Source organism: Rutilus rutilus, assembly GCF_951802725.1.
Source record: "Rutilus rutilus genome assembly, chromosome: 20".
Classification (NCBI taxonomy): Eukaryota; Metazoa; Chordata; class Actinopteri; order Cypriniformes; family Leuciscidae; genus Rutilus; species Rutilus rutilus.
This window is the reverse complement of record NC_140225.1, coordinates 20,037,722-20,064,285: the sequence shown is the minus strand read 5'-3', so window position 1 is coordinate 20,064,285 and position 26,564 is coordinate 20,037,722. Positions and strand designations below refer to the sequence as shown.

The window sequence follows — 26,564 nt, the reverse complement described above, 5'->3', positions numbered from 1 at the left end:
CCTCATGTAACAAAATATGAGTTCTTTTTTCTCATCTTTCCCCCTGAAGGTGGTGGGAGAGTCCACGGGCCTGTAATCTCGTTTTACTCAGCAGCTGAACAATGGCATGCAACTAGCAGATCAGCTTACTATGGGTTTTAGAGGCGCTTTACAAAGAGATACTGAGACGAGATCCGTCCCGGAGACTGAGATTTCTCACCTTGGCATGATGTGGTTCGACAATGGTCCTTCAGGTGAGAGCAGTTTTTACCCTCGTAGTCATCGGGGCATTTGCAGAAGTAGTCCGAGGCCAGGTTGAAACACTGCGCCCCGTTCTGGCATGGGTTGGGCTGGCAGTAATCGATATCCAGCTACACCGGAGAAAGATTTACAAGAGGAGAAAAGAGAGCTCAATGATGAGGGGAAAATGATATCCAGGCATTTTTGGATTCTTAGAAAACAGAGCAACCCTCAACAGCCTCGACGCGGCGTCTGCCAGGAAAAAGCGTACCAAAATGCTCAGGAGAATAAAAACAAATAGAAGAATATTTTAAAGAGCTAGCCAAACCCTGGCTGTCTCAAACCTAGCCCTTCTTTCTCTCTCTTTCCTTGGGGTACAACTAGAGCTAGGTGAATGAAGGTATACACTGCTTTTTAAAAGTTTAGGTTGAGAAAGATTTTTTTTTTTTTAAAACAAATTAATCATTTTATTCGGCAAGGATGCATTCATTTAAAAGTAACACATTTATAATGTTAAAAAATGATATTTGTCTGTTCTTTTGAACTTTCTATTCATCAAACAATCTAGGAAAAAAATGCATTACAGTTTCCACAAAAATATTAAGCAGCACAACTGTTTTCAACATTGATAATAATCAAAAATGTTTCTTGAGCATATTATAATGATTTCAGAAAACAGTTATTTTAAATTCTAATGATATTACTGAGTTTGCTGTCAAATACATGCAGCCTTGGTGAGACATTAAAAAACATTTGAAAAAAAATGACAGAGCCCAAACTTTTAAGCGGTAGTGTATACCCACCAATAGAACTGTTAAAATTCTGCTATACCGTTTATCAATAGAGGAATTTTATTCTTTATGCGAGCCATTTTGTTTGGATGCATCAGGACAAGTGTACAGTTTAGCCACAGTTTAACTGTAGATATGCAGGATGTTTATGGTTGACGAGCAACATCACAATTTGGCACATTTAATACAGAAATCAACTAGAAGCGATTTTATAACTTTGAACTTTGTCCATGCAATCATATTTATATTTTGAGTCTTATTTTTAACTTAAGCATTACATAAAGTGAGGCGACTCAGTACTGATACAAGATTTATTCATTTGTTATGAATCATTTTTTAGGTCAGAAATAAATATACAGTTACTGTTATATAAGATTTTATATACAAAGATTCCCTCACCTGACACAGCTGACCCGAGAAGCCGGCAGGACACAGGCACTGAAATCCATTGACTTCATCCTGACACCGACCACCGTTCAGACAGGGACTGCTAGCGCACTCATCCACGTCCTTCTCACAGTGTTCACCCGAGTAGCCAGGAGGGCAAAGACAGCGGTAACCGTTCACCAAATCCTGTTAAAGAAAAGAGCAAGCAATGAAAATCCCTGAAAAAAAGCTACAATAACTCAGTGTACTTAAGTGACGAAGGTCAAATAAGCCCTCTGCCATAATGCTAGACACACTTTCCTGGCACTAACCCTAAAAAATTATTATTCTGTTTAGACGGCTTAAATTTTTTCGTACAACACTATTGAGAATCAATGGTATTAAGAGGTCAGGCTCAGACGACACACCCATGAACTCTACATGTTTCTGTTCTGGATGTTTACAGCTTCCAGGCTTCTACAATGAGCCCTTTTGAAGACAAACTAGTCACTGGATTTGTCAAAGTTTGAGAGGTTCATGGCATTCACTCTGAAGGGATTCGGGAATTTTGTTTGAAGCAGACAGTAGCAATTATAGGGGATATCATTGAGTACACCTGTACATTCCACTTTGTTCATAGTTATATCCAATTTCAGTTAAACCCCTAAACATCATGTACAAAATAACTAGCTATACTTGGCCGCTTTACATGCCAGTCTGAAATGCCAGCTCCTTCCTGCTTGTGAGTGGGCAGATCTTGGAAAGAATTGTACACTACCATTCAAAAATTTGGTGTGGGTAAGATTTGTAATGCTTTTGAAAGTAGTCTCTCATGCTCAGCAAGGCTGCATGTTTTTAAATATATATTTATATTTTATAATGTAATTTATTCCTGTGACGGTAAAGCATTACTCCAGTCTTCAGTGTCGCATGATCCTTCAGAAATCATTTTAATATGCTGATTTGGTGCTCAAGAAACATTTCTTCTAATTATCAATGTTGAAAACAGTTTTTTCAGTATTCTTTGAATGGAATGGACACTTCAAAAGAACAGCATTTATTTGAAATCTTTTGTAACATTATAAATGTATTTACTGTCACTTTTGATCAATTTAATGCATCCTTGCTGAATAAAATTATTAATTTCTTACTGACTCCAAATGTCTGAACAGTAGCGTACATCGATAGTAATCAAAGATTGCCAACAAAGACTTCTGAAAGTGAAGTTAGATCAGGAGATCTCCTACCTTGCAAGTTCCTCCATTCAGACACTGACCCTGGCAGTCATTTATGTCTAAAAATGAGAGAAATTTGAGTTTATAACCCATAAACACGGTGCAGAAATAAATCTTTGCAAACACAAGCAGAGCTAAAAAGAAAAACATAGATATACTCACTTTTGTCACAATTCTGACCAGTCCAGCCTGGGAGACACTCGCAGAAATAGCTACCAATCAGATTGTGGCATGACTTGGCATTCACACATGGCTTGTCCTCACATTCATTGGCATCTTTAAAAATAATTTTTGTGAATAAGTTAAAAGCATGCACACGTTTAGGAAAAAAAATATAGTTAAATGATTAAGTAATCTCTCACCAATCAGACACATTTTGCCGGTCCAGTGAGAAGGGCAGGTGCATTTGAAGCCATTGACCAAATCCTGACAGGTGCCTCCGTGTTTGCATGGGTTTGGCGTACAGTCGTCCACATCTATGAGAACAGAGCAGGTTAGACACATCAAGTGTTGTTTGGCATCTTCTGTTTGGATTACTGTTTGTGTGCCGCCTTACTGATTTCGCACGATGGGCCGCTCCATCCGACTGCACAGACACACTCGTAACCCTGACTGGTTTCCTTGCATGTCCCTCCATTCGCACATGGGTTGGACAGACAAGCGTGCTCAGCTGTGAATGCAAGCACATGGTCTCACTCGTTTGTGTTCTGCAGTTTCAAACACGTACAGCTCTTTTGTGAAGACATATAATCATTATATTGAAACAAAATTCTGAATCACAGAAGAAAGAACGTTTTTAAATGGTTTTAGGGTAAAAAATGTATACCTTTTCAGCTAAGATGCATTAAATTGGTCAAAAGTGATGGTAAAGACTTTATAATGTTACAAAAGCTTTCTATTTCAAATAAATGTTATTTTGTACGTTATTTCTATTCATTCAAAGAATCAAAGGTTTCCTCAAAAATATTAAGCAGCACGACTGTTTCTTGAGCACTAAATAAGCATATTAGAATGATTTCTGAAGGATCATGTGACACTGAAGACTGGAGTAAAGGCCCGTTCACACCAAGAATGGTAACTATAACAACAACAAAAAAGGAAAAGCGTTCTAAATATAAAAGACTAGCAGAGTCTACACCACAGCTATAATGATAACGGCAAAGAGAAACGATACCATTGTAATCACGTTCAGAACGATTTTTTTTCCAGCTGATGAATGATAAAAACAATGACAGCCAATCAGACTTTAAAGAGCATTTAAAGCGGTAGACAACAAAACTGCAGCACGCCATTTCCACTTCCTAATATACTTCTTTTCATGCTTTGCTTTGATCTTTGACTGAGCTCACTCACGCAAAAACTTCTGTTATAATCAATTAATCTCTTATTCACATCTTATCTAGGCTACACTTTGTCTGTTATGATGACACGATCTGTGATCATGTAGAAAAACTTTCAGTGTTTTGAGCGATAAGCGCATTCTGACTAACCTACAGTAAACAGTAAACACCTCTAATTGGCCATTGCTTTCAACAGACATGCCTGTGATTGGCTACAATGCCCAACACTGCAAACAAAAATATGCGTTTCAGCGGGTACAGAATTGAGTTGGTACTAATGGTACCGTAAATTAAATAAAATAAAACATTTAAAAACACATTGTATCTACACAAATGACCTATTTTGGATTAAAAACAGCACATTTTGCCAAAAGGTGACAAGTTTGCATCCCTGTACATTATACGTTATTTTAAATTGTAATAATATTTCAAAAAAATACATTTTTGATCATATTAATGCAGCTTTGGTGAGCACAGGATAAGTATGAAGAAGAAATAATGAAATAAGAATAAGAAAATGAAGACAGATTTCCTTTTTGAGTGAACTACAAGTCTAATGTGCTCTCAAGTCCACCTCTACAGTGACCAGAGCATGTTGATCTGACCTTTGCACAGTAGTCACATGACTGACCCCATTAACTTAACAGTTAGTTTAGCTTTTATCTTCCTGCTCAAGACTGAACGATTCCTCCAATGGTTTGGATAGGAGAGATTTCTTCACATTGCCCCAGGAGGTTGTCACCACCCTAAAGGCTTGAATGTGGATCATATGAATCCGAGAGGGGGATGGGGAGGGGACAAAAAAAGCCATAACGGTCCATCTGGCAGATTTCATCACTATACCCATCCAACCATTGACTGTCAAAACAGACAAGATCCACTGGCAGGACATATCATAACAGAGGATTAGCAGACCTGGGCGAACTTCCTGACACTGTAGACAGTTAAGGCCCAGGCTCTGACATCATCTGATCCCCCATAAGGCTCTCTACACCCTTTCCCATCTACAGTTATACCAGAATACAATGACATTGCTGCAGTAATTTGACTTGATGTCAATAGCCAAAATGGCAATGTGTATAAAAGGGACTCGTGAGTCGTGCCAACAGAAACACAGAAAGCAGCGCATAATGACTATAAAGATTTATTAAATGAGACAATCAAATTCAGGCTGAATGACTGCATCTCTAAACTGCTCCATGTATTAGGTTTCAAGCAGCTACACTGTCATTATGTTTCAGGGTCATAAACAGGGAAAGATGGTAAATCTGTTGGGCAGTACTGCTACAATGAACACACTCTTGGGGGGATTCTTGGGGATTACAAAATTGTACCTTTTAGCAGCTTGTTACAGGGGCAGTATCTTCAAAGAGGCAACTTTGTAACTTATTTACCCCTAAAATGTTCATAGTAGTACCTTAATGGTACATTTTGGTTCATGTTACTACTCTAAGGTAGTAGTATGAATCTTTTAAGTCACAACTTTAAGGGCACTGCCCGAGTGACTAAAGCTGCGTCCGAAATCGAATACTTCCCTACTATATAGTATGCGAAAAACCGTACGCGAGCAGAGCAGTATGTCCGAAATCATAGAATTCGAAAAACAGTAGGCGAAAAGTACCCGGATGACCTACTACTTCCGGCGAGATTCTGAAGTGCGCATACGATGGACACTTTACTATCCCATGATGCCACGGGAGAGGAGTTGTCGTCGTTATATTTGAAAATGGCGGAAAACGGAGACGCGGCTGTTTTCAAGTATAAGTACTTTACAAAACACTTTTTGTTTCTTTGTGGTTAAATTGTATTTGTTTAACATCATATAAGTAAACGAATGACTTGTTAAAAGTTTAAATAATGTAAATCGAGTGTCAATTGGCTGCAAAATGACAATTTTATCATCATTATTACCGGCCAGAACGAGCTAATGCCTGTCAGCTAACTTAGTTAACACTGTTTTATTTAAACAACGACGTTGTTTCTCAGTTAAATGTATGTAATATGTGTTGGCTACGTAGCAAGCTACTGTTATCAAGTGTACCTCAACTTGTCCATGTAACATTAATATTAATATAATAATACAGATTGACCATGGTTCATCACTAATGTTAAATTGTGTGTTGATTTTGCAGGGGGCTGATGAACACACCTGTGTTCTTATAGAGTGGAGAGTGGCTAATGAAAGGGAGGAAAGAAAAGAAAGAGCGACGAGAGCATGAGGAGAGTCAAGAACAGGAGGCCAGAGAGAGAGAGAGAGGAAAGATTCCTTCAGCTTTTAGAAATAATTGCTAAATATATGTGGCGTTGAGTAATTCATATTTTTAAAGGGTGTTGTGTGTGCACTTATTTTGTGGCAGATTCCAGATGGTTTTTGAAACAAGCAAATTGCAAGTATATCTGAAAAATATGAGTGCCGCACTATAGAGAAATACCCACACACTCCAGACACCTTTAAAATGTATTTGCTTTATTTTTGTATATTATTTAACTTTTAAATGGATACAGAATACAAAGCTTAAAACAAAATCACAAAACTTTGGCACAAAGTAGTATAATAGAGCTTAAAGCACCACCAAAAGCAAAAGTTTTAAAACTTTTTTTATTAAAGTGTCATCTTTGAGGGAAGAAAATGAACGTCAGCAGCTTCAGTAAGGTAACCTTCACAGGTTTCTAAAAGATCTAAAGGGACTTTCTTACTAACAATCTCATTTTGTAATTCAAAATCTGTTTCTTTAAAAGCATGTGTACAAGATGAGAACTTTACACCTTGGGTAATTTTTGGATTTCCACTTGAATTTTTCCCACCCAAATTTAAAGTAAATAATTTGTAAAAAATTAAGCTCAAATATGTGATATGTAGCTAGAACACCAGCACCTCGATGTCCTTTTTTTCCACCCATGGTCGCAATCAGTGACTGGATGGACTACCGTGAAAGTCGGAGGTTGGGGTCGAGGTCGGGGTGGAGGTCAGCTCCATCTTTAAAATATAGATGAAGAATTGGCGCAGTAGGTTGTAGGGCTCACAATCTGTAAACGTGTTTATAGTTTATTTTAGAATACAATTTGAATCGACAAGACACTTGTTTTCTGTGTTGGCTTATTTATAAATATAATATGTATGTATGTATTATAAAAGCAAAATACAAATACAAAAAATACAAAAGCTCTCGACAAAGGCGTGATCTGCGAGCAGCTGACCGACGACGACTCTGAATTGTGAGCACGAACGACGTAAAAACATTGCTCTAAGTTGGTGCAGTCAGTGGAATGGGCTCTTAAAATTTTTGCGCTGATGTGACCGCGCATGTTACGTGACAATACCAACATGGCGCATGTAGTACGTCCGGACTCCATTCATACTACCCGTATTCATACTATATAGAACGTACTTTTTTAACGGTCGCGAAGTACGTTCTAATTTAAATGTAGTACCTACTCACATAGTATGCGATTTTGGACGCAGCAAAACTGTTGTACCCCTAAAGGTAATTTTTTTTATTATATTTAAAAAATGTGCACTAGTTTATACATCACAGTTTTATGCTGTAGTTATTCAGTTCCAATAGAATGACAAAGAACATTAGTTATACTCTTTGCTATAGTACACTCTTAATTAAATTTTTTCCTCTGAAACCTAAATCTAATGACCAGAACCAACTCTAAATTCAAATCAAAATTCATTTAGAGCTTTTTACAAGCATTACAAACTTAAAACACACCATATTTAAATACATAATACAAAAGGGGAGACCTTCAAATGGACTGTTAGAAATGAAAATGACAACTATGATGGAAAAAAAGGCCCTGTTCCAAATGTCACCCTAAACACTCGCGGTCTTCCTACGAGTCTGCACTTTCATGACGTAATGCCGCTTTGACTGCTGGGTAGAAGTCTGCTGTGGAGCTCGCTTCAGTGCGGGCTCGCCAAAAGTGCGTATCGATGACGCATATAAACCACAAAGGGAACGCTCACAAACACCCTAAAATGAAAACTAAAATGACAGAAACCTAAAATGACAAATGGGACACCCTACGGTCGGTGCATATGATCGTAAGTGTATATGAAGTGTGCCATTTGGGACAGGGCCAAAGAAAAAAAACCCAGTATACTTCAGAAAGCTCAATACTGACATTTTTGCTGCCCAAAACAATCAGTATCAGCCTTAGACGGCACTGCTAACAGTTTGTTCACTAACTGATGCATGTTGCCTAAAAAATGGCAAGAATCACCATTTCCAATTGGTATATTATTGTGATATCAACTGTTTTAGATAAATCCACCAATAAAGTGCACAAAAAAACAAAACAATATGCAATTTGCCAGCTTTTTCATGTTAGTCAGACATATCTTTGCTGTCGTTCTTGTCCAGAATCTGCAAACTGAACCACTACAGCATGACAGACTCACCTCGTTCACAGTTGACCCCAGAGTAGCCGTCTTCACAAGAGCACTGGTACTTGTCAGGCCCTGTATTGCTGCACGTTCCTCCGTTCAGACACGGCTGGTGCGTTCCACAGTAGTTTAGATCTGAGAGGTAAGAACATTCAGTATTAGTGATGAATGCTAGAAAGCAAAACAGAGTCAGAATAAATCAAATGAATGTGTGCTTACCTTTGTCACAGAGTTGTCCACCCCAGTTAGTGTCACAGAGGCACTGCCATGGTTCACCGCAGGTCCCGTGTACACAGCCCGGGTGAGGGATGCACTTATCACAGTACGGACCCTGCCAGCCATACAGACACCTGAAAGCACCAAATATACCCTAAGGTAAGATTTTGTAACAGAAACTGTCACCAAATGCCAGTACAGTAGTATATACCTGTGCATTTACTTCATTGTCTTTGCAAAATTTATGTTGTGGATAATATGCATTCGAATGAGGTAAGTTATCATGGACAAAATTAATAACAAGAAGTCAGTAATTTCACAACAAGACTAACAGTACAAAACTATTTTCTAAACAACATTACTTTCAACAATAACTGACGTTATTTTGATAAACAGAGCAGAAAATTGTCTTGTTTCCTCTGAAAAATTGAATGATATTCACCAACATCTCTTTTAGAAAGAGTTTGCTTTTCCAATTCTCTCATGTTCCCAAAAGGCGTCAGGGGTAAAGAAGTGCATTCTGTTATAAAGGCAACACCACACAAAAACAACGTGTAGTGATTTTCTGAAGTATAATTTGCCATAATTTACTCAAAGTACTTTGAAAAAATGTTTGAGTTAGTTTTTAAGGGAATTCGATGCTGATTAAACTGCGTTTTAAAAGTTTGCTCCAGTCCACTGGGGAAAAGGGAACCGCCGACAACTTCTTGTCTGATTATTTAATGCCAAACCATGCAAACAACAAACAGCAGCTTTAAAACTCCACTGGGTCTTTTAGAGAGACTAACATTAGCTTGTGGAAGGACACTCTGTCTCAATAAAAGTGGAGCGGCTTGGTCCCAGAACTGCTCGGACCGTCTGGGAGGGGGATTGTTTTTTGCAGACTGCTCCACTGGCCAATGTATTTATGGCAGGGTTTTTTTGCATTCTCACGCCTGTTCCCATGTAGCCATTCTCTGCCCCGGGAATGAAAAAAAAGAGAGTCAGAGCTACGGCCGCAGAATATCTCTAAGCCTGTAATTAAAAGTCATCTCCAAAACGGCTCAGAGATAACTCTTCCCTACACTTCCCCTTTAAGATGGCAGTAATTAAGCAGCCAAAGCGATAACCTATTCCTTAAAGAAGGACTCAGATGAGATAGTAAGTCGCTTGAGTGCTCAGCCGCAGGAAAACAGACTGCCCTCTGGGGAAAAAAGAAAACAATTAGCCTGAGGCGGCAGTTCAGCTGTAAAAATAAACACGGTGGTTGAGGAAACCTCTCTCTGTGATTAAAGACAACTATTCTTAAATGTGCGAGAAGATTTCACTATGAGAAACGTTCACAAAACAGGTTAGCAAGGTCTCAGAAGTGCCTTTGTATGATAATAAAGCAGAAACGTTAAATCTGTATGGCCGAGAGACATTTTCACCCTGTAGGCCTTGACGGTTCCAATATAGCACAGTAAGAGCTCTTGTTACAACAGTTGCACAATTGCATGGTTGTGTGTTCTGGCAAGCTTTTAGTGAGAGATGAATAGGTAATGGGATATAATCATGCCAAATGCAACAAAGAGCTGAGGTTTTAGTATACATTGAATTCTGTAGACTTCTAGCATTGATCTTGAATGCTTTCAGAGCTGGTACAATGACAAGAATTAGTCAAACAAACAAGAACTTCATAACAAAACATCACCAAAGTCAGGCTGTTGACCAGAACCAAGTAAAAACCTATAACGAGCCAATAAAAAAAACCAAAAATCTCAATCCAAAACTTGCCACGACTTGCTCCAAGCAATAGAAGATCAGTTTGTTGTGAAAGAAATAAAATTTTCATTAACTCGATGCCCTACTCAACACAAATAAGTTACACATGATGCATTCCTTTATGACGACGCAAAAAACTGTGAACAGCCTCGTTTCTGCATTTGTTTTTACATCGCTCAAGAACAAAACTCAAGAAAAAAGCTCCTTTGCGAAAATTTGCCTATGAAAGGATGCAAAATATTACCAGCTTAATTCTGTTCTCTAGGGAATCAACACAAGTTGTAGAATAAAACCACCATGTTATTTGAATTCATATTAGACACGCCAGTTGGTTTATAAGTTATTTTTGATGTGCATCAGTGTTTCAAAAGAGAACAAAAGTATTTATGATGCACTCGGGAGCTATAGCTGTATACGAACACACACAAGATCTGCATCGCTTTCTCTTCCCCTGTGGCCAAATTCATACATCATTAGTAAAACAAGCAGTGCATTTTAAAAGCCAATTAAAGGTTCAACTTGGCAGATTATGGTTTGTAGATAAGGCCTCGACATTTTGCCAGACAAAAGCAAAACATTAAATAGCTATAAATAGCTTTGTGCTTCAGTTGTCTCCACAACATGGCCTTATTTGCACCATCTCAGAGCTAAACGCCAGCCATGTTGGAATACTTGTAGGTGAATGTCTGGAATCTGTGCTTTCATTGTCCGTGCACCAGAAACAGAGCTTGAGCTATCAGACCCTGACAGGTCAAACGGGACACATGGATTCTAACAAGATTTAACCATGAGCCTTTAGTTGCGGTCAAAGCTTGCACTGTTGCATCTTTCACTCTTTAACAAGGCATGACTTGTTGCTCAAAATGTTAAAGAGTAAGGCTGAGGACAAAATAAGCCCGCTGACAGTGTAAAACTTACTTTCTTGCAGGAAATGGCACAAAATGTTATAGGAATGAAGAATACATTTGCAAATAACTCACTTGCAGCCACCTGGTTGCTTACAGGATCCGTGTTCGGTGCTGCAACCTTGTCTGCAGATAGCTGGAAAACATGGATGAACAACAGTAAGTTTGGGCTGTGTAAAATAACACCGTGGGCCTCAATGTCCCCTGTTCACCCATGCAAACTTTTTGGGAATGTATGGGGTGGGAATCTTTCAAGCCCCAGATCAGTTCACTGAATCCTACTCTAATTTGAGGCCTGTCGTCAGGCTTTGGGTTCTGCACTCTCCATTCACAACTTATTCCAAACTACCCTCGGCCATCAGCCTCAACTCTCTGAACTGAAAGCATTCAAATCGTGAAATTAACATAGAAATCAAAATCAGCAACATGAAACACAATTTACAAACCATTTTATTAAATTATCAGATGTATTTAGGAATGCCCAAATCAATGAAATATTATGACTTTTCCTGCCTTCATGATTGTAAAAAATAAGGCTGTTCTTTTGAACTTTCTGTTCATCAGAGAATCCTTAAAAACTAATAATAATAAGAAGAAATGTTTCTTGAGGAACAAATCAGCATATTAGAATGATTTCTGAAGGATCATGTGGCACTTAAGACTGGAGTATTTATGCTGAAAATTCAGCTTTACCATCACAGGAATAAATTACTTGTTCAATTATATTAAAGCCAAAAACAGTTATTTTAAATTGTAATAATATTTCACAATATTACTGTTTTTACTGTATTGTTAATCAAATAAATGTAGCCTTGATTAGCATAAAATGCTTCTTTCAAAAACATTTTTTTTTAAATTAGGACCACAAACTTTCTAAATATATTTAGTGTATATTCACTATAGAAATGCCCATGACTTTTCCAGGTCTAAAAATCACAATTTTAAAATTCCCTAATTCAGGTTTTTCATGACCATAGGAACCATGTGTATTTGAAACAGGATATAGTAACAAAGTCAACTTTCTCACCTGTATTGCAGTCAGGACCCGTCCAGCCTTCCAGGCAGGTCTTGTTCCCATTCTGGTCACAGGTGTAATGTCCAAAAAACTCGTCACGTGGCCGGCAGAACTTGTTGCATCCAAAGCCGTAGTAGTGTTCGTCGCAGGTTACCCGGATCTGGTACTCAAACTGGGCGACAGGGCCGTTATGGGTTAGCCTTTGCCATTGTCGATTTGGGTTGATCATGCCAGAGTGGGACGCTTTCTCGATCAGCTTTCCACCTGGACAGTAAGTGTGTGAAAGTCAGAAAGGGTTTCACAAAACAACACCACACACTATTACCAGGAAACTATAATGTCTTCACTGTAAAAAATTTATATGATCAATAATTTATGACAACATATGTTTTTACATTGCTTTAACTCACCAAAAGTTAAGCAATTTTCAATTTTTTTTATAAGTTATACAAGATTCCCCTTTTTAAAGTCAGTTTAATGTAATTATATAATAAGTAATCCCACTGGCAGCCAGCACTCATGACATCAGTGAATAAACACTGTCTTGCTCACTCAATTTCTCTCTCTCTCTCTCTTTCTCTCTCTCTCTCTCTCTCTCTTTCTCTCTCTCTCTCTCTCTCTCTCTCTCTTTCTCTCTCTCTATCTTTCTCTCTCTCTAATTAAATAATTAATCATTTTGAGTTGGTTTGAACTTTTCCAGTAATTTTTTTATTTATTTTGGAATTATTACAATGGCAATGTAATCCCAATTATTTAATTTGGAAAAAAAAAAAGTTGTCTTTATAACATCACACTTAATATTTTGCAATGTAAGGAGACATTCACTCAGAATGGAAAAAGATGTTCTGTGTGAATGGCCTCTAAATGAGTCTTAAAATATATAGCAGCTTTTATATTTTTGGAAGGCGGTCCTTTGGGATCATCCTTGGCATCAAGTTTGAAAACCCCTGGATTAAAAGAGTAACACTAAATTTAGCATCTGGGGAGACACTTACTGGAAAAGATTAATGCTAATACTAGTAAACTAAATAAACTGACCTGTATTTCCTCAAAACCACAATCAAACACAGATTTTATCCTTGAATTCTTAAAAAAGAATCTATATTGTTACAGGGATGTGAAATTTCTCCTACCAGAACCGCCCATCTCTATTCCCAGCTGTGCTGTTTCTAACCACAGAAGATGAGGTAAACTGACAGCTCATGTCTTTCACCATTTCACTCCCGAATCTGACTAGGACAAGGGACTGTGAAATGTCTATTCCTCCCTTTCACATAAACACTTATCTTAGAAGTTCACCTCTCAGACCAAGAAAGTTTCTCTGCAAACCTATGTATCATGGGTGGATTTTACTCTCATTCCCAGAGGCAGAATAAGTGAAAAGAGATGATATTATGGAGGCCAGGTGGGCCTATAGTTCATATGACTTTGGAATGCAGAGAGTCGTTGTGGCATTTCACTTGCACCCTGAGCCCTGCGGCCAGAGCCAAGTGTCACGTCTTTACTACCTGCAGCCTGATCCACTTCACTGTGGGGTGAGGAAGTCACATTAAACTGACAGAAGAGACTAAGGAGACGTGCTAGCAAACTTACTGTATTCTACTACGGTAATACTACGGATGGTTATATATATTACTGTTCAAAAGTTTGTGGTCCGGTAGTTTTTGTTCAGCATTAAATTAATCAAAAGTGACAGTAAAGACATAATGCTACAAAAGATTTCTATTAGGCCCTACATGTTCTTTTTGAACTTCTGACTAATCACATGAATCATCCTCATCAAAGAATTCAGAAAAAATGTATCATGGTTTATCTTCAAATATATTAATCAGCACAACTGTTTTCAACATTGATAATAATAATACATGTTTCCTTGAGGACCAAATCAGCATATTAGAATGATTTCTGAAAGATTATATGACACTGAAGACTGGAGTAATGTCCATTAAAACAGTTGCCATGCTAACTTGCTACTGTAAACAAAAGCTTGCAACGCTTGCCCCGCCTCCGGGGTCTTCTGATTGGTCCACTGTTTTGGAACTGACATTGATGAATGGGACTGCGTGTAAAAGTTGAAATTCTGCAAAAGACGTAAAACGCGAGCGCAATGGTCATACACGCCATTGCAAACATGCACCGTCTTCCATGTTTACATAGTAAAACAATGGAAAAGTAGCGCATTGAAATGGAAAAAAGACACATTTGCAACTTATAATGCATTCAAGGTAGCCTAATGTTTACTGTACATCAGATTTATGACTTTGGTGTTGCTAGCGCCATGTTCTACTGTTTGAGTTGGTACAACTTTAAGGCCAAGTTTCACAGACAGGGTTTAGATTTAGCCAGGATTAGGTCTGAGTTCAATTAGGATATTTAAGTAGCTTTTATAAACATGCCCTTAGAACAAAACAGTACTGGTGTGCATCTTGAGACAAAACAATAGCACATAAAGACATATTTTAAGATATGTCAGTGCAAGTTGCTTTCAGTTAAAACAGCTCAAACATGCATTTTAGTCTAGGACTAGATTTAAGCCTTGTCTGTGCAACAAAGCTTAGGCCTAAATCTGCCTTTGATGGACAACATGTTATTTTACAATATTTATAAAACTAAAGTAGTTACCTTCTCAAAACACAGCAAAATCTCAAATGTAGATTCTACATCCAGATTTCCAAATCTTTCCAGATTCTAATATTTCATTCAAAGATTTAAAGTCCAATAAACAGAAACAAATACCTCTAAAATGTACTTTCGCAGGGCACATAAGAAGTATTTGAAAAGACAAAAAATGACAGGATCCAGCCTCAGAGAAACCATTAGCATATGCAGTATATAACCTGATACACACAAGACAAGAGCACAACTTCAACATGTAAGCTTTTCTGCAACAACCACTTTGAACTTAAGATATCTGGACATAGCTGAAAGTCGCTATATCAAAGTTAATGGTAACACAACCCAGAAGAGCTATTCAAATGAACTCTGCCAGACTCAGTTTAGTGTCTAAATGGGATTGTTTCTGGAGTGTTAAGCCCTGTTGAGGTGTAAGAAGAGAGAGGTTATAGCAAACATAACCTTGCGCTTGAGCTATGCACCGTGACAGAGAGGCCGTGAGACCTTGACTGCCAACACCTGCCATTAGTCATCAGGTATTCGGAAACATTTTCATAAGCATGAGGCCCCCTCAACAATGTTTCTCACATACACACACACACACACACACACACACACACACACACACACACACACACACACACACACACACACACACACACACACACACACACACACACACAGTCTTCCTCTTCTCTCTTCCCTGTCCTGTCACACACACCTGTCAGCACATTTGGTTTAAAGACTAGTGAGCTATGAGCGGAAATGGCACGAAAACTTCAATTTGTTCCATTTTCTTCCAAAGTTTAAACAGAGGACAAAAGAAACAAAACGAAACAAAACAAAAATAGAAACAAATGAAACAAGTAGACACAAAGCAACAAACAAACAAAAAAAGAGAGAAACAAACAAAATATTAAAGAGAAACAAACAAAACAAACACAAAGAAATCAACACATTATAAATCAAGCAAACAAAAACAAAAAGAGCAACAGATAGTGAGTATGAAAATCCTGCTACTCACTTTCAATGGCGGTGTCGTTATTGAAGTCCAAGGCCTCCACTATCAACGTGTAGGACCTCTGCAAGAGAAAAACACACATGCAGTTAGCAATGAAACCAAAACAAAGAAACATCAAAGATCATTCTACATCAACAGAGCTTTAGTCAGGGACCTTGACTTGTAACCAATAAACACCAATGACAAAATATGACCATTGGGACACGCTGAGAAATGTGCCGTGAAAGATCAGAAGAACTCAACCTTCAACTTATCTGGCAGTGCTCTCTTGAAACTTTGGTCAGATACTGTATCACCATCTTTATAGATAGATCTTTATAGACAAACAAGCATTCTTGTTTTGGTAATCTGACTGTGGGAGACTATTGTTCAGCTAATCAAAAGAACCAAGCAGATCTCTGCCTGTCAGTCATTTTTAAATCGGTCATAAATATATTTTTTTCAATTTACACGACACCATTATCAACTAAAAACAGAAAAAAACTAATGCTTTTTAGTCGTTCATTTAAACAACAAAGACATTTTGGGGGCCTGAAAACGCAAACTTTTGAAAACAGGTTTTAAAGTGCACATTTTCGAAAACAACGTTATAGTCTCAGTGTAAACTACAAAAACGTGAATTTGTGAAACCGGTGACGTCATGCGCATGAGTATTATGTGTTCAGTCAATACGCGCAAAAATGTATTTCTTTACAAAGTGACAAAGCCAACTACTGGCCTGGCATGAATAATACAGCGTTTCTAGTCGTTTTCACAGGGATCGTTCTGACATTGCTGTCGTGTAAACAAACCATCATTTTTATAGTGCAGTGACACTTTATAACATTATTTAATCAACTAATTTCTTAATGAAAAATGGAATTTAAAACCAAGCAATAATTAAAACAACAACAACAACAACAGATTGAACAGATTTAGGCTTGTCATTGTTCTTGAACAATGCAGCATCAGGCTGTTTCTTTTCATTCGGAATTTTTTTCTTAGATAATAATGAAATTTCCAGAAATGACAGAGCTCAGATGTTAAAGTGTGTTTATTATGTGTGAGGATCTAGTAGAGTTGAATCACTGGGTCATGTTAGTCTCACTGACAGTTATGTGGCATCAGTTCAGCGGTCATTGTAAGGACATTAGGTCCAACATTTTGTACATTCAAAGAAGCCCTACTATCATAGAACTATAGCTTTATTATGCATTATGCAATATTAAGCAGCCATTTAATTTGCAAACTGACAAACTGTAAGAAAACATCTATACTATTATGAATATATAATGGTTGGGAAACACATTGATGGAATTGGATGGAGACATCATACTTCTTAAATATATACCATGATGCTGAATGACTATTGTATTCATGACTACATTATTTACATGGTACTCCAAGAATAGAATGGTTTTACCCAAGAGGTCAAGGTTTAGCTGGCTATCACGACCAAGTGACCCCCTACTGGTAGATGTAGTAACTACACCATTAGCAGGATCATTAGTTAGTGAACGGTTTAGAACTGTGCATGTTTTTGTGGTGCCATCAGCAAATCAGCAATGTCGTGATGATGTAGCCTATTTTTCTGCCGGTCGCAGAGACCATGCGATTAGTCAAATTACATATATGGTTCAGGTTATTGGCTAATGTATGCATGCAGATCTGAGTGCAAATTCAAATTGTAGGTTTCTTTTCTGTACCAGTTGAGGTATTGACTCCAGGTATTATATAGACTGAATGCTTAACAGTAAAGGGCACACATACTAACATATTCCCGCTAATGTCCATTTCTGCATAATTTCCTCACATATCTGACAGAAAGAGTTACGAGAAGGAGAAGAAAATAGCAGGTTGAAAGTGGACTTTTTTTTTCTTTGAAAAACCCACAAAAATCCCCTTTCACTTCTCTCTTTCAGGTCTTTTGTGTGCTGCGTTTTGTTCCTCTTTTTCCCCACGGAGAGGAATGCGGAGTGAGGATCTGAGGGAGTTGCGGGGGGTGCGCTGCTTTTAGCATGACTCAAATGCAGGCCGAGATCTCTGGAGGGCTTGGCTACATTTCAGCACTTCTGAAACGCTTTGTCTGACTTAAGGTCATCGTGGCTCTCACCGGTATCAGGTAACAAGAGTCACGGAGAGAGAGATTACTCCGCCTGAGAGAATAAAATGTGCGTCCATATCTAGATTTCAGTGTTAGAAGTTGAACGGAAAAAAACAGAAGTATATGAGAGAAAACGAGCGTGTGTGTGAACGTGCCCGTGCCAGAATTGAAGCGTCTCTTTTCTGGCACCCACTTGTCAGATTCACACTCTCGTACTCTTGACGAGGCACCACGGAATTTCCAACATCACCAAGATTCTCACTGTCCGTTTGCAGCGACGACGGACCCAGAGTTCCTCACGCCAGACCATTGAAACAAACCAACGCGCAGCACCTCTCACTGTACAAAGAGCTAAAATTAGTTTGAGTCATGATCTCGATGACTTGAAGAATATCAAGATAACCATCGCGCCAAAACAAAGCAACCTTAAGTGGAAAATGTCAAGTGGCACTTGAGATGCGCCAATAGCAATCAAAATTGTAGCCAATAACTGATAAATGGCCAATAATATTACAATTCTATACTAAAAGCTGAAATCAATCATTTTAAATGCTATAAATGAATTTACACATCTAAATGTAAAACTAAACAGTAAAACTAACAATTGAATATCTGAATATCATTGAATATCTAATATCACTGTCACACAACCATTATGGTGCTGATTAGGGATTCACGATATTTTAGTAACGTCATCGGAATTCGACCAATAAAGACTTAAAATGTAATCATCAGCCTGATTATGCCGGTATGCCACCCGATAATATGTGTTGATTGTGTGCTTGCAATAACTCACATGTGCGCAAGTGATTTTTCAACTGGATGATGAAAATAACTTGAAACCAAGGAGCTCTAAATGAATTGTCGAGGCTAAAGGTGGCATCCTTCAACTGAGGTTAATCTACCCGTGCTTTATGTGTTGACAATTGCATTGCTGTTGACCATCTACAAATGTGAAATTCACAAATAATATGTTTAGGTTACAACTGCATCTGTCTGGAAAAAAAGCAGCAATGATTAATTGTATTATTGTTATTTTCAAATGTCAACCTTAATCAACCTTTTGGTAAGGAGAAAGCAGAATTCTGAAACCGGAATTAAAAAAATTAACCAAAGAAACAAGAAATGTATATTGGTATAGGCATCAGCTATTGGCCAAAATGAGATGAAAATTATTGGCATATCGGATATGGGCAAAAATACAAAAAAATCCAATATCGTGCATCCCTAATGCCGATATTGTGCATTCCTAAAAGGTTCTGGTTGAGATGCTCAATAAACAGCCAAGGACATCCATCTGCATGTAGGCTAACAGCAGTGTAAGCAATGGAGCTTCAAGTGCATGAATTAAAAGATACATCTTCTCTAAGATTTTACTGTGCTAAAGCACAGTAGGGCTGTCAATCTTCCTCTATAATACTATTCGAATTCCATTCCTTATTTTATTTAATATTCGAATAATATTCGAATATTAAATGCTCAAATTCATCCTATTATTAATATTTACGACATTACACAGTCTTATGGATCGCCAATGCGTGATGTTGATCGGTCTCATATCTTCACAGATAAACCGTCAGTTTGTCTGTTATTGCCTTTTGGCGGACAGCTGGTAGCAGTTGAGCCCCGTGATGAGGAGAGAGAGAGAGGCAGAACATAAGTAATTCTTGCCTGTTTTAGCGGCGGTTCCTCGGACAGATCGCCTAGCTTGTCAGGTTGTAAGTTGTCATAAAAAAAAAAACGTATATTTTCCTCTCCGTTTTGGCCTTCCGTCCACAATGAGACGGCGTTTTTATTAACGAAAACGCACTCCAAAGTGGATATATTTGAAGACGCCGTTTTCACGTTGTGATGTGGACTGAGAATCAAATTGTTGATCTCCGTTACCGTGGAGACATTCCTCTCCGCGACTTTTGACAGTTGTTATGATGATACAGCGTGGATAACGTGCACAATTGTGTTACGATTCAAAAACTTTATTGTTTATCAGACGAAACAAAAGCATTTAATTTTCACATGTGTGTGCCAAGGCGGCGAGAAAGGCAAGATTGCATAAAAAAAAAAAAAAAAAAAAAAAAAGCAATATTCGAATAGGAACTTCAGCATTCGAATAGTATTGATTTTTTTAATATTCGAATTATATTCGAATTTCGGAATTCGTTCCAACAGCCCTAAAGCACAGCACACAAATTAAAGAACCAGCATTAAAAATACCCAATACCAAACTCACTAACCAACTACTCAGCCATCACAAATCTTTTACAGTTGCCATGTTTATGTGCAAATATCAGTTTATTTGATGCAAGCTGTGTCACCTCTGCAAGCTGTTGAGATACACCTTGTCCTTCCTCTCCTTCTCCATACTTGAACGCATTGTGAACACAAACATGCTGTTGATACACAGCCCCCATTAAATTGTCAAATCTTGCCAGTTTATGTATACCAAGCGCACAGCTCATTGATTTCAACTGCCCTGTCCTTTTAAGTGCCCGCTGCTGTATATTACGAACATGTCCGGGCATGAGCTAGCACAAGCTCCCATAAGACCAGGGGAAACATCACAGTGACTAAAAAAAGTTATGGACTTAGTTACCTCAGCGATTGTTTTACCTGTCTTTATGTAGTTCTGTCATGACAACTCTCGGAGAGATTGGCATGGTAATGGATGTGGAAATGTTAATGTATTGGCGGAATAGACTCTGCAAGTACCGAGACTTGCTACTGCCAATACATTCACAGACATGCTGCTGTGAGCATGTAAGACATGTTACATACATGATATAACCCCCACAGCAGATCTATACAGGTGGAGCTGGGGAAGGTGGAGGGTTTCTGAAAGCGCGCTGCAGACTGCTAACAGCAAACAATGCCAAGTATTTGAATGTTGAAGCTGCAAGCTCACTGGCTGCTGGTGCCACAGCATCAAAAATAAGAGACAAAAAATGGGAGTAATTAAGAAATAAACAGGCTAAATGAATGAAAAACAATCACATATAACAAGAGTGCAGTTTTGGGGTCAGAAGAAGGGAAAGGGGCCGCAATGGATCTCACTCCATAACTCACAATATGGTTATCAGCTCTAAATGCCTGCTGCCGCCAGGTTCATTTTTCCCATGCTTGTCATTGACCTCAGTGTCATCGTTGAACTCTAACTATCCCCGGCACCAGTCTCCCAAACTTTACATTGTATTTGTCTTATCACTCTGGGGCCTACATCTGATAAAGGTCTACACTTGCTCCCAACCCACCTGATCTCTGATCTCTTTTTTTGTTGTTGTTTTTTTGCTTTTATCACACCCACTTGCTGTGGGAATCTGTCGAGTGATGTCTCCGTTGGTAAAAGTGTGATTGTTAATAAGGAGAGGCTGACATGGAGAGTGACAAATGGTCTCAACAATGGCTCTGAATACTCCGCCAGATTCCAATCAATCAAAGTCAACAGGGTTTACATTAGCAGCTCGGACAACTAGATTATGACCAAGAAGGTAGACACCCTTTTTTGCCTCTCAGAAGGAGCAATCACAGTAGGAAGACTTTTTTTTTTTTTTTCAGGAGATTCCTATCAGGAGTGGTGGCCAGAGATAAGCGGGGCTCGCAGGGAAAGCTTTTAGCAATCTTTCACTGCTCTCTCTGGCGTGGAAAATGAGACAGGCTTCCCTGATAAAAGGTCTGTCAGTCACCTGTGCGCACACAAGCGCTACTGGCGGCCATCTAATCTCCTGTCACTCACGAAGGTGATCACAGGCAGGGACTGAGAAAAGAATCGGATCAAACGGCACATCAGCTGTCAGATATCTAGTTCGAAAGGTGAGTAATTAAGACTAGATATCTCAATAAAACAAAATGTTTCCTGGTAACATCATGATTCTGAACCGAGTAAGTCATGTGTGAGGTGTGTGAGTAAAGTTAGCTAAACAGAACATTAGAAGCACAGTACTCCACTACTTTACAATGGCCTAACAATACCTCATTTAAGACCTTGACAAGGGCGAGAAAAAAGACAAACGATGCATTTCCACACTCTATGGCTTGAGTAATGTGCGCTTAAGTGCCACATCAGAGGGGAACATATAAAGCAAACATGTCATTATCCCATAGCTGTTGGTAGTGCTTTCCCTCAGGCTTTCGGACGGTTCACCTGCATTTTTATTCTCACACCAACCCTCAGCCTGCTGTCTTTCCCACACACACCAAAAAAATGGTGTCGAAACAATTTTCACTCATAATTACAAAGAATCGGCAAGTAGTGCATTGAATTAAATGAGAAATTTTGAAGTATAAAGACTAAAATAGTATTTTCTTGAAAAACACACCAATAATCTTTGTTTTAAATTCGATAAATCGTCTTTCACAGTACAATGGCATAAGACAAATTGAGAGAATCCGATCCGAAAAGCATAAGAAAACGCACTCAGAAAAGCTAAATGGATTGGTTTGGATTGCTTTTGTATTTACTTTGAAATGGACATGCAGTAAATACACACATAAATACTAGTTTGGGTTTTGGGAAAGGGAACTGGTTCACAGACCATTAAAACGAATGGAAGATGGGACAGGAAAAAAGGAATTATCCAATTTGTTGGTGAACCAGTTTTTTGGCTCATGCTGAGCAGACAGGCCCCCAGGTGCATTCAGGGCCACGGGGCCAGAGAGCAGCGCTGTAATTTGCTGAAACGGCCAGTATGAGAAGTAAGGTCAGGGTTGGGGCGGGTTTGTCTAGGAGCCGATCTCATCACTGCTGAGTCGAGCGCAGCTTCCTGTTGCTTGCCCTGGACCGGCATTATTCCTGGACGGGCTCCATTATGCACAGTAATCCTCCCTGTAGCCAGTTTGGCCCGGCTATTGTCACCCCCTGTTTCGTGTTCGCTGAAGCTGGCTCTGTCTGGGTGGGCCATGCCTAAAACCCTCGCTCTCTTTTACTCTCTATACCCCTCTCTAAAACTAAAAGCACAGGGCAATCAAATGCAGTAAAAGGTGCGAAAGAAATGGGTGGCATTCCTGTAAATGAAACATTTAACGTTTGGCGACGAGATTTGGCTGTTGTGTCTGGGAACTTGCTGAGAGTAATTACCAAGGGTTGCAAAGTTAAAAGGTGCCATACCTAGTCTCCAGTCAGCCGTGACTGACACAAAGCCTAAACTTCAACTATCCCCAGCTGCCAACCGAAAAAATAATTAGTGACTGACTGAAGTGTGCTATAACGTCGTTTTAGATTTAAGCATAATTTGGATGATTAAAAGAAACCATTTGCAGTATGCTTTAGAAGTGCACATCACAAAAATAGCTGAAGTGTTATATGATCAACACATTCCCATTGGCTGTCTAGGTCACATACTGGACAGGTGGGCATCTCACTGGGCGAACAGTTCAAACAGGGACACGTTCGCTTTGTCAGACCGACAGTTTAGCCTTTGATTTTTTTTTTTTTATCATTTTGACCCCGCTGAGAATGTATCCACAATGACATCATCAAGCAAGCAGGTGCACGAAGGCACACGCCAACAGAACGTGCGAAAGGACAGTTCAACGTCCCCAGAGTCAAGAGCTCCTGAGAAATTAACATGAATACAAGGTTCCCACACTTTCTGAGTAGTGTATTTTCACAACTGTTCCATGACTTTTAAGATCTGACTCATTTACATAACTTTTTTCAGGCCTCAAAATCATTTTCCCTGACATTTTCATGTTTTCCAGGACCGTGGGAACCATATCTCAGAAAGCTATTTCTGAGCAGGCATTCCTGAAAAACTATAGATTAATACCACTAAAATAACTCCAACTAAGGTATTGTTACCAAAACAAGCAGTTTAAGGTCACACTACTCCAAGGTTTTCAAATTGCACGATCTCCAACCAGACTCTATAAAAATAGCTAGATTTGATCAGACATGCATTATTTAATGGTTAACAGATCATTAGAAAATAGTTATAATTGTCCAAGTTCTCTAGGTTTTATCTACCTTACATTCTCCATTGGGCCCCCTGGAGTAAGATCAGGGACCTCCAGGGGTCCACAGGCCCACTTTTTTTTTTCTTTTTTTTTGATACGGCCTATGTGACCCTTACGTTGGCAGACATCACACTACAGTAGGGATTCTATTATACTGGTGCATATCATAACACATAGGTTTACTGCAAATCACCAGCTTGATAACACAGGTTATAAAAGCCCCTTAAACAGATGACTACCATTTCAAGAGATCACGGTCAACTCATAAATTCTTTAGAGCTGCAAGACAAACATTGGCAAATCTCTCCTCTATGGAGCTTCAGATCATGTGCTTCACACCAAACAAATCTTCTTTTATTTGCATTCTAATGCAGTGACACAAGTTAAGAGGTTGAGTAGGTGCAAGATAACTGTTTATTTTACATATTTATTTACCAAGTTAGCTGACTGCCAGAAACAACATCTAGGAGCCACTGATGCTCATCATCATCATTATGAGGAGTGAATTTACTGCAAGCCACTGTCAACAAGTGCTTATCAAGACATTTATAACTGTTTTATAACATTTAATTTATTTAACATTTAAATTGTATTTTAACATTCAACTCGACTTTCTTTATCAGTAAATATATTCAAATAAGTGTAATGAACTTTGGCACCACCCTTGAAAATGCAATGCTGTGATTAAACCTAGGTTCTCGATTTTAGAGGGTTGTTGTTGTTGTTTACAGTGCACGCACACGACTAAAACGAGCAGCTATAAACTCGAGGGAAAACAGCACACGTGGATCGAAATATTGCTATGATGTGCTGTATAATCAACGTTGCGTCATCATAACACGCTATGACTTCATTAAATATGCTAGTCTAAAACCAGAAATCGCCATGAGATGAGAAAGGAGGGACGTCTACTCACCGGCCACGCAAAACTGAAGGGTAAAACAATCCTTGACTTTTCACTCTGCGTTCCCTTGGTCGAAAATTTATTCCCACCGAGAACGGGCGTAGATCCAGTTCCGAAACTGCAAGCCCCGGCCGCGGAAACTCGCGATTGATATTCCTTCAGACAAACTTTAAAATATGTATCACATTCGTCCCGCGTGCATTTGCGATCCGCCGGGTTCCTCGCGCCGCCACAGCACGAGCCGTTCTGCAGCTCGCCGTTCGCGTTCTGCATCGATACGATTTCCAGCTCGAAGTGCCCCGATGCGTCAGACACCTGTTGAGCAGAACAAACTTTAAATCCATGTAGCCTATAGCGCTATAACGTACAGTGAGAACAAATTTGTCTCGTTTTATTCAACCGCAAAAACTGTTTGCAAAGTTTCTGCCAATCTGTCAATGACAAATCGAAAAATACTGAACTTTTGTGCTGCGGATCCAAACAAGGTTGTTGTTGTTTTTATTTCAGACATACGATAGACATACATTAGCATACTATTTTCTAAATATATAATTTATATATTTATAGAGCCTACATAACGCAAAGATAGACTTTTTAAAAATGATTTAAAACGGACTCACCTTCGTCGGCAAGCATAACAAAAAGGCATGAAGGTAAAAAGCAGAAAATACTGAACTCCGTCGCACAATCATGCCTTCTTGTTGGTGTTGCGTTGAGACTCAGAAGTTCTAGCCGCCTCACGGCTCTAATGTACTCCCCGATTTAACATGCACGGGTGGAGAACAACTTTATTTCTTTCAGAAGACTATTTTCCAATGTGTAGGAAAGTGCCTCCTATTATCCAAGCGTATCTGAAATTCTTATCTTTCTTATTCTGCTTCTCTCTCTCAGCGGCGGGTATACATTACACAGAAGCCATGAGAGCGTTTGTCCGCGACTGACTGACTGCGCATTCAATACTTCAAGTTCAGTTAATGGGGGTGGCAAACGCATGCGTAATTTTAATATTCAAAAGTTAAAGGGTGTGGCTTGTAGGGAAGCCCCGCCCGTGTCCCCCATCCCCGTGATGACGGGTTTATCTGTGAGACTTACAGAGGGCAAACCGCATGTTCTTACACTGCAAAAACTTTTAAAAGGGAGAGGAATGCAAAAAACTACTGTAATTAATGTACTACATACATACTTAACTACACAGGCTAGGCTACTACATGCATACTTAACTGTATGTTACCTAACCAACCATATATGGTGAAAAATATTTTAAATTGCATACAATTTTACTGTAAAATGTTATAAAAACCCGAGATATCTTATTAATGAAGATACAAGATAAAAAATGTATATTCAGGCAATGCATATTCTTTATATATTTAACTGTAAACAAGTCTGTCTGTCTGTCTGTCTGTCTGTCTGTCTGTCTATCTATCTATCTATCTATCTATCTATCTATCTATCTATCTATCTATCTATCTATCTATCTATCTATCTATCTATCTATCTGTCTGTCTGTCTGTCTGTCTGTCTGTCTAATATTTCTTTCTATCTATCTGTCTGTCTATCTATTTCTGTGGATCAATATCTTTTATAGCAAGAACAATAAATGCATCATTCTAACTTGTATTACTTTCTGAGTTTCTAAATGAGCATTCCATAATTCTTAAAAACAGCAGGCCTATCGGTGACCTCTGTCAGCAAGACCTCTTTTTTAGATGTGGGTAGACTCTTTTTTTGTCTACCCACATTAAGCTGGGATTTGAGAAATCATTTTTAC

At 38.7% G+C, this 26,564-nt stretch overlaps 1 protein-coding gene across 1 annotated transcript in view; it reads right to left on the bottom strand.

Moving 5' to 3' along the window:
• The window catches only part of jag1b (jagged canonical Notch ligand 1b), a 35,367-nt gene extending 9,625 nt beyond the window's left edge, over positions 1–25,742 (bottom strand). Inside the window, exons 1-13 of the mRNA XM_084391154.1 lie at positions 25,414–25,742; positions 24,806–25,108; positions 15,861–15,918; positions 12,236–12,487; positions 11,284–11,344; positions 8,564–8,694; positions 8,360–8,479; positions 3,168–3,281; positions 2,974–3,087; positions 2,774–2,887; positions 2,624–2,670; positions 1,410–1,583; positions 200–350 (exon numbers count right to left, since the gene is read on the bottom strand). Coding sequence (XP_084247280.1) covers positions 200–350; positions 1,410–1,583; positions 2,624–2,670; positions 2,774–2,887; positions 2,974–3,087; positions 3,168–3,281; positions 8,360–8,479; positions 8,564–8,694; positions 11,284–11,344; positions 12,236–12,487; positions 15,861–15,918; positions 24,806–25,108; positions 25,414–25,485 — 1,711 coding nt within the window. The 5' untranslated portion in view covers positions 25,486–25,742. The remainder of the gene's footprint in view (positions 1–199; positions 351–1,409; positions 1,584–2,623; positions 2,671–2,773; positions 2,888–2,973; positions 3,088–3,167; positions 3,282–8,359; positions 8,480–8,563; positions 8,695–11,283; positions 11,345–12,235; positions 12,488–15,860; positions 15,919–24,805; positions 25,109–25,413) is intronic.
• Positions 25,743–26,564: the final 822 nt, after the last annotated feature.